Source organism: Artibeus jamaicensis, unplaced genomic scaffold, assembly GCF_021234435.1.
Source record: "Artibeus jamaicensis isolate MK-2021 breed Jamaican fruit bat unplaced genomic scaffold, CSHL_Jam_final contig_252, whole genome shotgun sequence".
Lineage (NCBI taxonomy): Eukaryota > Metazoa > Chordata > Mammalia > Chiroptera > Phyllostomidae > Artibeus > Artibeus jamaicensis.
Genome location: NW_026521538.1, coordinates 365,044 through 378,401, shown reverse-complemented (window position 1 = coordinate 378,401; position 13,358 = coordinate 365,044). Strand labels below are relative to the sequence as shown.

Sequence of the window (13,358 nt, the reverse complement as noted above, 5' to 3'; positions counted from 1 at the left end):
TGTATTCCATGATCTGGAAGAAGAAGTAGCAGCGTAAGGGCTGAGGTGCCCAGCTTTCAAGTGAAAGTCAAGTTGGGGGGAAAGCAAGGGACCCACCCACTCTGTTGTCCTTCCACCCCCAGCTCCGAGCACAAGCTCACACTCTGGCTGAGTCAAATGCACGAAGAACAGTGATGTGTAATGTTTACTGAGCACTTACTATATTCCCAGCACATGTGTTACGTGCATCACATGCAGTATCACATTTACCTCAACAGAATGGATTCTATTATTTTTCTCATTTTTTTTTTTAATGAAAAGAACTGAAGCACAAAAGACGGTTAGGGAGTGGGCCCAGAGCCATTTAAACCAGGGCTTGAATCTGGTGCTCACACTCTTTTTCAACCTCTCCCCCAGACTCACCCCTGTTCAGGTCTCCACCCTTGCTCCTCTCTGCCCGCAGCACCCTCCCCTGGCCGGCTTCTTCTATTGCTCAGGTTTCGGCGGACAGGCCCCTCCTCAGGGAGGCGCTCCCTCCTGACCACCCTGTCCAGTGTCACCCCCCCATCCATGCAGTCTGTCACAGCGCCCTTCACTCCATCATCACAGTGCCCTTCACTCCATCACCACCGCTCTGCAAAAGTGGGACCCGTGTCAGTGATTCACTACTATGTCCCCATGGCCTCATACATCATACATGCTCAGTACGGTTGTGAAAAGCAAGGGAGCCCTGCCCCCACCGTGCGTGGAGTGGAACTCCGAGCCAACCCAGGAAAACCCCGATGCTCCCATGTCTGAGCCTGGAGGGCGGGGAAACGAGCAGAGCCCTCTCACGTATTCAGTGACTGTCTGAGGAGTGTCCAAGTGCCAAGAATTCTGGGGGTACTTGAGAACACGTCCCTTACTTTCTTTCTTTTTTTTTAAAGATTTTATTTATTTATCTTTAGAGGGGAAGGGAAAGAGAGAGGGAGAGAAATATCAATGTATAGTTGCCTCTCGTGCATCCCCTGCTGGGAACTGGCCTGCAACCCAGGCATGTGCCCTGACTGGGAACCGAACCCGCGATCCTTTGCTCTACAGTCCCACGCTCAATCCACTGAGCTACACCAGCCAGGGCGACTTTCTAAGACTTGAAGAGTATTTAGGGAGATCAAAACTCCATACTAGACATTGTTATACATGTCAAAAAAAATTCCCAAATATCAAATTGTGATACACAATCCAGGCACTAAACAGATATAGACAGCACTTCTAGTAAAGTGTGGAAGAGAGGCCCACATGTTGTTTCAAGAAGGGGGCTCATGATTTCCAGCATCCAGTTCCACGCAGGGACAGCGGAACCCAGCTGGCCCAGGGCGGCAGGGACAGGAGTAGGCACGGGGTGAGAAGGCCAAGTGAGGAGCGTGAGGGGCTGGTGTGCAGACAGGAAGCAGGGCCTGGGGAAAGCCACACGCTCATCCTTGCGTTTTTGCAGGAGCCGAGGTGGGAATCAGCACCTCGAGAATCCACGCTCGGGGACCAGTAGGACTTGAGGGACTGCTGACTACGAAGTGGCTGCTGCGAGGGCAGGACCACGTGGTCTCAGACTTCTCAGAGCATGGAAGTTTAAAATACCTTCACGAGAACCTCCCTGTTCCTCAGAGAAACACCAGCTGAAAGCACTCGGAGAAGAGCCGGATGTTCCAAGACAGCTACACAGTCAACCTTGTGTTAAGAATCTCAGGGGATGAGCCCAGTCTTGTCTCCCACGTCCTGGAAGGGTCTTCCTGGTGGAAGGCACCCGGGGCTTCTGGGCTCGGTTTGGCAACGTCAGTCTTGGCTGATGACCTGTAATCCAGCTCACTGTTTTCTTTTTTCCTTCTCACTTTTTAAATTAAAAAGTAATTGTCATGGATAGGGACTTAGCTTAATTGCTCCAGATAGGGACTTTGCTTGGTACAGTCCAATTTTCTGCAGTAGTAGAAACAGAAAGGTGTGGTTTCCCTGCATAAGAGGCAACAGAAAAGTCACGACCACCTCTCACCTTATCACCTCATGAGGTGTGGTCTCCCTTGGGGTTTGTGTGGCACCGAGAGCCGCCATACCCAGGGAGTCTTTCCACATTCCCTTTCTTTTACACTCGTAGTCATCTTTGAAAAGGAAAGGTTTGGAACTCAGAAGAGGGGCGGCTCTTTTAGCATTCTCATCAAAGACAATCTCAAAAGTGGACCGAATCCATTCCGCTGGGAAGGCTAATCTTCTGTATTTATCTGCGGAGTAAATGTAAATAAGCATTCCAGATGCTGGCAGGCTCTCCGAGGCTGGGAGACTTCCCATAATGCTTTGGACCCTGGAGCTGCAGGCAGGAGGTGCGCATTTCAGGATGAAGTGTCTGCAACAATTATGCTTGAAATTTTTATATGAATTATCATCCTATTCTTTTTCTCCAAAATAAAATTAGAGGATTATTTTAGTACTTTGGATTCTTCCCTTGTTTTGAGAAATAAAGTTCTTATGAAAAGCCTGTGTGCCATTGACTGTTGCCCTGACCCCCGTTTCCCTCCCCTGCGACCCCACAGCTCTGCCTTTGCTCATCGTCTCCTCCGGAAGCCGCTGGGAGGCAGTCCAGGTAGATGCCCAGGGGAGGGACTCAGGCTGGGAGTGAGGAGACGAGGCCTGGAGTGAGTTACTAAAGGCGTGGTGTCGGCCCGAGGTCGGGTGTATACCACAGGAAGGTGCTCCCACTGTGCCAGGTCCACCCAGGGTCCACTTGGGCAGCCCCTTTGCCTCAGGGCCGCCTGTGTTGACAGCTCTAACCCTTCTTCCTCCCTCTTTCCAGCACCTGTTCCTGGGGGCCCTGGTGCCTAACAGTTGGCGGTTGAAAGATTTCCTGTCTCATGGGGTTCCTTCCAATAAAATAAGCACTCGTTACATGCTGCTGCTTACTACCCCCAAGGGTGTTTTATGAGCAGGAGAATTACGGTGTCGTGTGGAACATGTTCCTGGGCCAGTTCCAAACTGACCTCTCGTCCAGACCCTTACATGGTCTGGCCCGTTACCCTGCCTGCCCTGTCCTCTGAATGGGGAATTCTGTCATAACTTGCCTGAAAAGGCAATAAAGTTCCTCCTGAAACCGTATGGCAAATACCACAGTCAGCTCACAACCAGACAACAGACAGCCCTGGCGTCTGAAATAGAAAGTGACCCAAGAAGGCAGGGCCTGTGTGGAACTCACTCCACTGAGGAGGCAGGCTTGAGTCTGGGCCCCGAGCAAAACATAGGAGTAAGGAAGGATGGGCAGAGCATTCAGGCCAGGACTGGTGGGAGCAAAAGTCCAGAGTGGGGTGAGACACAAGGCTGGAGAGCAGTGAATATGCCAATTTGGGGCAGAAGCTCATGTGAGTAAATGGGAAGTTATTACAGCCAGATGGCTTATGGCTCAATCCCAACTGGAGCTGCTTTTCTCAGGACAAGAGGTGGAGGAGGGGTTTGGTCTGGGAAACACCAGTAAACCTTGTTCAGCAAGACCAGTTCCCCTCAGGTGGCCACCTCCGCCTTGGTCCATTTCTGCAGAGACCATTTCTTGGTCCATTTCTGCAGCATTCTCTTTCTTGTTTTTCACCGAAAGTGAAGCGATCCTTTAAGGAGGGCCAGGAGGCAGCCACAGCCTCACCAGTAACCCCACCCAGGCTGTCTTCACACTTGCTGGCTTGGCTAACTAGAGGAGGAGCCTTTTAAAGTCTCTCTTGGGGTCCTGGCCACTAACTCCACAACACAGGCCACTGAAACACCAATCCCCAAAGTTCCCACCTGCCCACCAAGGGGGAAAGGAAGTCTCTGGGATATTATGTAAGGTAGCGGGTGTTCTTATTCATCCAGCCAAGCTTACTCAGATTTAGGTTCTCTGTTACATGAAGCCCAAATTGTCTCAATGATACAATGCATACATATATTACAAAACTATTCTTATGGAATGGGCAACTAAGAGCTAGATTATAATAGGTGTTAGTTGCTCTGTATCCCTTATTTTATGGAACCCTCTCTCCATTTTGCAGTACCTCTGCTCAATCTGTGTGATTCAGAGGAGGGATTCTGATATCCCAGTACCTCATATTTTTAGTGGTGGTCTTGGGTGTTGGGTCCAATAAGTCTGTTACCTGCTTACCATGATTGCTTTAGCGCTGGGCATGTGATTTAAACTTGTCCGTACAGCATGCTGGTGGAATCAAATTTTTACTGCAGGTATTAGGAGAAACTTTATCTAGAGTTAGCTCTAACACTCAAGGACCAAGGCTAATAATATCCATCCTTCCACTGCAGAGACCAGGTAAGAAGTATCCAATGCAGAGGAAAGAGACTTTGCCCACCTAGTTCCATCTGTGCCTGAAATCCACCCCTGGAGTCAATTCAATACTTTCTCTATTTTGCTTATGCTAGTTGAATTTGGGTTTTAATGCCTTTCACTTTAGAAGACTTTGGATAATATAGCTGGGTTCAAGGGTCTGCTCTGCCACTGAAGCAGTGACTTTGGGCAAGTTACTTCTGTGAGCTTGTTTCCTTGTGGGAATATTGACCCTTCCTACATTGTAGGTGGTGATCTAAACACTTGACAGAGCAGGGGCACATAGCAAACACTCAGCAAATGGGAGAAGGTCACTTGCTATGGTTTTCAGGTGCCCAACTGTGCACTTGGCTCTTCTTCACTTTACAAGAAAGCAGAAGTTCCTTCTGTTCCTCACAAGGCAGTTTTCAGGAGCCAGGTCTTCCAATGCCAGCTTCGTCTGGTCACCAGACCAGCCTTGCCCTCCACTCAGGCAGGGAGGGACAGAGTGCTGGGTTTTGTCAAACATTTAAGCACCTGGAGTATGTGGGTGGCTGCTACTGAGAAGGGCATGAGCAGTAGAAACCCCACGGTGGGCCTGGAAAAGAGAAGGGGGAGCCCAGGTGAATGTCGTCTTTGGCCTGAAAGAAGAAAGGTGACCTTGACTTGGTTGAGGGGACCAGGCCTATGGGGATAAGCAGTGGGCAGGAGAAAAGCAAAGGACTCTGGGTTTCTAGGTACTTGCCTGTGAGTCCTGCAGTGTGGTGTAAAGTGCGTGCAGTGTATGCTCTTCTGAATTAGAAACTCATTTTCAAATCTCCAGGCAAACACAAAGATTTTGAGCATTTAGACAAATCCTCTGGACAGCTTGCTGGCTAAGGCTTTAAATCTGTTAACTCTCTTTTCTGACACAGGGGTAAGTGGTGTTGATGCCATTACTGCTCACATCTGCTTCTCAAATGGACGCGAAACAAAATGTTTCTGGGTAGCATTTTGTGCCCTGTATGGATAGTGTCCCTAAAGCAGCAAAAGTGGAAAATGTTCATGTACTAGTAACAAAAACCCCAAACTAGTTTTAACAGAAAGAAAGTATATTTATTTGCTTACATAACTAAGGAAGTCCAGAGGTATAGTTCAGGCATGGTTTGATCAGGGCTCTGGCCCTCTCTGTAGATCCCTGTAAATCAGTGGTTTTCAAACTTTGGAATCTCAGAACCACCTGTAGTGCTTATTAAACAGATCACAGATTCATTAGATCTGGAATAGGGTAGAGAATTTGCATTTCTAATAAATTTCCACTTGCTGCTGCAGCTGCCACCATCGATCCAGGAACCACACTCTGAGAACCACAGACCTAGACCCATGCCTGCCAGCAGCAATCTATCCACACTGGATTAGGTGCTGGAGTGGGATAAAAAAAATTATTATCCTCCCACCTCCAGCAAACAAAAGTTCTAAGCTCCACTCTTACTAAATTGTCCTGAACCCATCACTGTAGTAAATGTAGAAGTTGAGTTGCATGTCACAGAAAATCTGAACAGTGAGGGCAGGCACATGATAGAAGTTCATTTTTGTCTCATGGAAAAAGAGATCTGGAGGTAGGGGTCCCAGGTCGGCCGAGGGGATGGCTCCCTGATGTCATCAGGCATCCAGGACCCTCCTGGCTTCTGCTCTTTCATCCCAGGCTGAGGCCTTCCCCCATGTGTGATCGTGGTGTCCTAACCATCAGGACTGCAGCTAGACACCTGGGCAAAACCTATGTGCCAACGGCCCCTTCTAAGCGACTTTCCAGGAAGGCTCAACCAATGGTTTGGCCAGAACTGGTGAGTGGCCTGCCCTGTCTATAAGGGGTCTGGGCCCATTGCAGCTCCAAGAAGTAGGAGTCAATCGGTAAGGGAGGAGGAAAATTGGGTAGAAAGAAAATGATCCTAATTGATCCATGGAACTGGAAGTGGGATCTGTTGTGCTAAACGTAGCCATTAGGGAAGGATATGTTTGATGTGGCTACATGGACCACTTGAGCTGCAAGGGAGGCTGAGAAATACAGCTTTGCAGCTGAGCACATTCCTGCCCAAACAAAAACCAGGATCCGCTTCATGGGGAAGGAAGAAAGCTAAGTATCGGGTAAGCTGCTGGCACTTTTTGCCACAATAACCCATAAGGCCTTGTGGATTTTCTTGGAAGGTTATTTTATCTCCTTGAGATCACTGATGTAATTGTTTTGGTAATTCAGGTTTTGCAGTAGGATGGGGGAAAGCTAAATGGCTCTGTAAGAGATGGAGAAAAGGTGAAATTCCAGGGTAGTTTTGGAGAGGAAAGAGAGGCTTATCTACCTGCCCTAAGCAGAGAGTACAGACCAAGGACCAGCAGGAAATTAGGCTGGAGAAAGCTGAACAACCAAAGTGTGAGAAAAGCCATCTGTTTTTAAATTGATGGCTCAGTGGGAGTAATTCTCTTGGAAGGACTTGCATTTTAGAAAAGGCATCTTATTGTTTCAAAGAATTAGCCGAAAGGACAGTGGAAAGAGCATGCATTTGGGAGTCACACTGACCTGCAAGGCCGACTGTGAATTGTGTGAACTTAGCGGAGTTCCATTTACTGAAATAGACCTCGATTTTCTTATTGTCAAAAACTGGAGGACTGACACCTACCTATCAGGGGAGAACCAGGCAATGGGTTAGACGCCTAGGTCATGAAAGAAGCTCCATCCATGTTCACCACAGTTAGCAGTAGGGACCCGCCTGGTATGCCTGTCAGTTATGTTCCCCACTGAGTGCAGCTGGGAGCAATGCTTGTGCAGGTGCTAAGTGATCAGCACATTTTTATTGAGGCTTAATTGACATGTACCATTCTATTAGTTTCCGGTGTGTTACACAATGACTTGATATTTGTAGATACTGTGAAATGATAATAAGTCTAGTTCACATCTGTCATTGTACAGTTATAATTTTTTTCTTGTGATGAAAACTTTAAAGATCAATGCCTAGCAGCTTTTAAAGATGCAGTACAGAATTATCACAGACAGCCACCACGCCACACATTGCATCCCAGGACTTACTCATTTCAGAACAGGGAGTTTGTGCCGTGTGACCGCCTTCACCCATTTCATCCACCTCCCTCCCCCACCTCTGGCAGCCACCGGTCTGTTCTCTGTGAGCTTGGTTTGCTGTGTGTGCGTGTGTTTAGGATTCCACATATAAGAGAGATGTCTCTGTCTGACGTGTGTCACTTAGTGTAATGTCCTCCAGGTTCATCCATGTCATCTCAAATAGTACGGTTTCTTTCTCTTTATGGCTGAATACTATTCCTTTATCTATGTATATGCCACATTTTCTTTATCCACCTGGCTACTGATGGACACTTAGATTGTTTCCATATGGTGGCTATTGATTGCATATTGAAATGGACTACTTGGGCAGAATTAGGGAGGTGCGAGGGGGCCTTCTCTGAGACCCCAGAGCCATTAAGGACACTGGAGTGAAGGTGGCAACCTAAAATGATCATACGTCTTCGCTGACCCCAGCTTATTTCTGTCATGGTTCTCACCCAGCTGTGAATGTGAACATGCCCTTGGAGTCTGCTGGAGTGGACGGTGGGTTACTCGTCACAATGTCTTTTCTGCTAGTGCTTCCAGCAGAAGTCGGTGAGTAACTTCGTAACCACTCTTGCTGGCAGAACTCCCTTTAATGAGAATGAGATTGAAAACTTCATTCTGTATTCAGTGAGCACTTATTAAGTGCTGTGTGCTGGTAAGAACAGACATTCCCCTACCCAATGGTTCAAAGCTTAACCTGTCTGAGAGTTGCTGCTCTACTCCTCCAGACATTTCTCCTTACCTCCCAGTCCTTACCACCCACTTTACTTCAATTCCCAGAAGAAATCCTCTGGACAATAGGAAGGCACCAAACCAGGCAGGTGTGCTCCAGGCTGGAAGGGAGGAGTGTTCACTACAACCTCAGAAAAGCAACTCGCTCTTTATTCCATCTTGTCTTAAGGTTCCTCCCACACTAGGGGGCAGCCTGGCCCCATAGACCTAAGAATGTCAGCCTCAATGGCGCCTGCAACCCAGCGGCATCCTCAGCCTGCTCACCGGGACAGCGCTGGCACAGACACGTAACTTCAGGGACCCAGTCACCCAGAGGGAGGAACACAGGCCTTTTTTGAGATTAGAGTCAGAACAGGGTTTGGACCTTGATTCTACCACCACTAGCTGTTTGACCTGCGGAAAGTCTCTGGTTCTCTGAACTTCGGTAATACTTGCCCATAAATGGGCTTTGTGATATTTTAGGTAAAGCACTCAGCACAACATCCAGCCTGTGATAAACCTTCGATAACTGTTAGCTGCTGTTACTTATTCTGTTCTAAGAAATAGCTTTCTCTTAGTTCTAGATAGTACTCTTTTATTTAAAGTCCAAACATCTATTCTTAGAAAATCAGGTGGGGACACTCTTAAGAGATATCTGTCATATCCAGGCACTAAAATAAAAGCCTTATGCCACAACAGTCTGAGGGCACTGTTATCCCTATTTTACAGGTACACAAAGTCAGGATCAGAAAGGATGAGTAAATTGCCTAAGGCCACACAGTTGGAAGGGGTGGAACTTGGATTAGAACCAAGACAACTGGGCGTCAATGCTCTTAACCACCAGCAGTAGTAGTATTTTCCCAGAAGCTTCCCCTACCTGCTTAGTCCAAGGCAAGCTGTAAGTAAGGCTGAAGAACGAGGTTGTCATAGCTACTAACTGGACCCCTTTTCAAGTAATCAGATCCTCCGTCTGCTCCAGTTTTGCAAGAAGAGACGCTTGTCTGGAAACTCTCCTCAACACCTGCCCTTGGAGGGAGCCAACCACACCTGAATTATTTAGAGAGTCTCTAGACACTTGATACAAAGAGCAGGTGTGGATGCTTCCCCAACTTTCCCCGACATGCCTTTACTTACCCCTAACCCCTCCCCCTGGTGGCCTCGGAGGAAAAGGGAGGCATTGGCTGTGTACACTTTGTGTGCCTACCTCCTGCTTCATTCCCCGTCCTGAAAATTATTTGTTGGAAATGGACCAATTTTCTGCAAATTTCAAACCACGTTTAAATCGGTGATGTACACAGGACATCACTAACTAGTAAACGAGCTGTCTTTTTGTATTGATGTGCAGCTGTTTCCTCTGTCCTAAACTCATACAAATCAAATGGAAAAACAATGGGTAATAAAAATATTCCTACTTTAGATTTCAGCTGTGTAAAAGGGAAAAAGGTACTTCGAGAAATGGAAGGAAATGTGAGTGTAAAGGTGGCACGTGGCCGTGACAGCATGTGGAAGAGCACGATTGCAGTTATAAGCAAGTTCCACGATGAGGGTCATGAATTTTCTAGGATCTGCTCCCCACTCACGCACCCTCACCTGCATGCTCACCCAGACCCTCACCTTGGTTGCCCGCCCACCCACCCATCCACGGCTCCCTTTCTCTCACTGCCTGCTCACGGGCCAGCAGTGCGCACTCACCGCGCGGCGGGAAACGGTCCTCGTAGAGAAGGGCTGCTTCGGGGTCTGCGCCTCGTCCTCTCTTCTGGTCTGTGACCGTGTCCACACCAGCATCCTTCATAGTGTCCCGATTAGATTTTAGTGTGAAATCAAACCGAACCCATTGAATTCTAATTAGGAATATTTGAATTATGTATCTCTTTACAGTGAACTATTTGAAAACAGCCATTAAAAATTTTGTTTTAAATGAGTACTGACGTGGGGTAGAGGCTCACCACAAAATGTTGAATTGAAAAAACTAGACTATAAAAGAAGTATAATTTCTATATTTCTCAGTACTATAATAGATACGTGGTTAGACAAAAGACTGGAAGAAAATGGATCAAAATATCATGAGTGATTCTTACTGAGAAGAGAGACTACTAGTGGGTTTTATTTGTTTTCTTAGTTTTACAAAGTTCTTGTTTTACTGCCTGAATTATTTTTAGACTATTTTTCTTATTTTCAGAGCTACTAATCTTTATTCCTATGGGAAATTCTTGGTACGATGGTGAAAATAAAGCTTGCGATAACAATCTTTTAAGTCAAAAGAGAAGCTTGTTTTTCCATCCCACCCCCCTTTGCAGCCTGCCTTTTGCAGATGAGAAATCAAGGCTCAGGGGCGAGTCCAGATGGGAACCCAGGCCTCTGCCTTCCCCGGGGAGTGTGGCCTCAGAGGGGAGACTGCCCTGGTCGTGCCGGCGAGAGCCTCCCGCCTGCCGCTCTGTCTGTTGCTCCCGTTTTGCCCACTTCGCTGGAGGGCTTCAGAAAGCCGTGAGGCGTTTATGCTCCCGGTACCTCTCCAAACTCTGGTTTTCCTTCTCTAACTCACAAGTAAGGCTGCGTCACTGACTGTGTCTCCAGATTCTGTTTCCATGCAGACGATTAGATGGTAAATAATTCAAGAGAACGGAAACTGGCAAAGTGGTGTGTGATGTCCAAATAGCTATCTTGTTTACCCTCCGGTGTAAACTTCAGGCTCATCTGCAAGTGGGGAGCCCCAGGAGTGGATGAAATGTGTAGACATAGGAATTTCCCTGTTTCCATTCCCCCGACCTATGAATATCATCATCGAGAGTGAGGAGGCAGGTTCCCAACTGGAGTCCAGTGAAACAACATGGCTTTGGCCACAGACTTCTTAGGCAAGTCTGAAGTTCCACCCACAGCGGCTCAGTGTCCGGAATCCTGAAGCATCCACCTCTCTTTGGGGTGAGGACTCATGATCCAAAGCGGGGGTCTCAGCAGCACCACCATCCTTCTGTGCACTGAGGGAGATAACTTCACCAGGCCTTTCTAAACCTGCCCACCTCTCTAGGAGCAGTCTTATTTAAGACTCGCTGAGTTACAAGTAACATAAACCACCTCCACTTCGCTTAAGAGGAAAAGGATAATGCAGTTTATGCACAGGGTATCTCAGAAAGCCCAAGGGCATATATATGATAACTGCTGTCATTCATATATATACATACATATATATGTGTGTGTATGAATTATATATATAAATAGAGAAAGAGAGAGTTCGAGTTCATCCAGCCTCTCAGGCTCTCAGGAGGCTGGAAGCAGCTCAGGCAAAAAAAAGAGCAAGCTATGGCTTACCAAGGTAAGCAGGAATGACAAAAATCAGGGACCCCAACATCCACACCCTGGACGCTCCTACACCTCTTCTTTCTGTGTGAGGGCTTCAGTCCCTCCTACTGGAGCCTGGCTTCCTCATGAGGATGGGACATAACCAATGGAAGCTCCAGACTTACTCTTGGAGCTTTGTCCCACTTCATACCCACTACAAATACAAACGCATTCTTGGTTCCCAGTTGCTGTGCAGAAGGACTCTGGGTGGTCTACCTGGGCCGCCTGTCCTCACTGTGGTCACATAGAGAGGAGGGCCGTGGGAGGATTGGGTTCATTCAGCCATGTATCATGCTGCATACCCTGGCATTCCAGGTCACACCTGCAAGACTGTACTGTGGTTACATCTTGCAATAATTTCACAGGACTTCTCCTGGATAGGATGTGATATGTTACAAGAACCCAATATCCCTGCTGAAATAACTAGAAAACCAGGGTAAATTTTACAGTCATATTTTTAAAGATATTGGATTGTTGTGGCAGCAGTGAGGACTAATGAACTAAAATTCTGGAGAGGAGAGAGTCCTTTATCAACAAGCTGATAATCTGATCATTTTCTTCCCTGGGAGTGTTTGCCAAGTCTGGGGGAAGGCCTAAGATAGAGTTTGGCTTAGACATAAGGTCCTTTTTTAAAATAAAGGTTTTATTATTTATTTTTAGAGAAAGGGGAAGGGAGGGAGAAAGAAAGGGAGAGAAACATCAATGTGAGAGAGAAACATTAATCGGTTGCCTCTTGTATGCTCCTGACCGGGACTGAACCTGCAACCCAAGCATGTGCCCTGACCGGTAATCAAACCTGTGACCTTTCACTTTGCAGGACGACACCCACCCAACTGAGCCACACCGGTCAGGGGTGGGCATAAGGTCATTACAGGGACAAAGAGAGACTAGTAAGGGTCTGATGATGGAAATGAGCTGGAGGAGTGTAGTGTTGGAATCTAGAGGCGCTCCAAACTCGTGGTCCATTCTCCCATGGGACACTTGTGGAATTCTGGGGTAAAGCAGGAAAGGCTGGGCTGGGCGTGTCTAACAGCAGCGGGAAATTTCCTGCTGACTTGTACTGCGTGGGAAACAAAATTCTGTTGGAGGGAGAAGGACCACATCAGACATACAATGGGTATCCCCCCTCAAGACATTTGCTAAAATTGGAAACTGTAGGGCAAGTGATGAAAGAACAGAACTGAATCCTCCATTGACTTTCAGGGTCGAGAAGACCCGGCAGGCTGACAACCAACAGCTTGAGTGGGCTCCCCCTGAGGCACGAAATGGCTCAGGGTTGGACTGGGACTAATAAAACTGCAGTCCAGCCCCAGCGCAACTGGATCCCTGACTGGTTGGAGGTGATCCATCCCTCAACCCATCTGCTAACAGAAGCAAAAAAGAATCATCACCTGACAAAAATAACATCATCTACAACCCCCAAGGTTGTTTTATCCAGTTATAAGACATTGCAAAGATCAGGAAAATATGAATAATAATTAAGAGGAAAAGCAGACAATGGAAGCAGATCCATAAATGATTCTGATATTTAAGTCAGTAGACAAGGACTTTATAATAAGTATTATAAATATGTTAAAGAAAATAGAGGAAAAGAGCACCAATATAAAAAGATAAAAAAGTCAATAAAGAATTGCAATCTATACAGAAAAGATCAAATAGACATTCTAGAACCAATACATGCAACATCTAAAATTAAGAACTCACAAAATGAAGAGTTGCCATACCAGTTGGTAAATAGCCATTGGCCCAAGCCTCCTGAGTTCCCTCCCCTCCCCCTCCAGGGCCCCCTGGCCTTTCTTGGCACTGGGACTTCCCAGCAATCCACTAACTAAAGCTGGTCATTTGCTGGTCCACCCAGGGGCGCCCTCCTCCTGCTTTGCCACCGCTGCCAGTGACCCTTCTGACTGGGTGGTGTCTGCTTTCCCATCTGTCAACTGT

At 47.2% G+C, this 13,358-nt stretch overlaps 1 protein-coding gene across 4 annotated transcripts in view; it reads left to right on the top strand.

Annotated features, from left to right (window-relative positions):
- Positions 1-2,432, top strand: part of ALDH18A1 (aldehyde dehydrogenase 18 family member A1) — a 42,319-nt gene extending 39,887 nt beyond the window's left edge. For all 4 annotated transcript variants that reach the window (XM_037138898.2, XM_053662446.1, XM_037138897.2 and 1 more), the window contains one exon: positions 1,454-2,432. In XM_037138898.2, the coding sequence (XP_036994793.2) occupies positions 1,454-1,635 (182 nt within the window). In that variant the 3' untranslated portion in view covers positions 1,636-2,432. The remainder of the gene's footprint in view (positions 1-1,453) is intronic.
- The last annotated feature ends 10,926 nt before the right edge of the window (positions 2,433-13,358 follow it).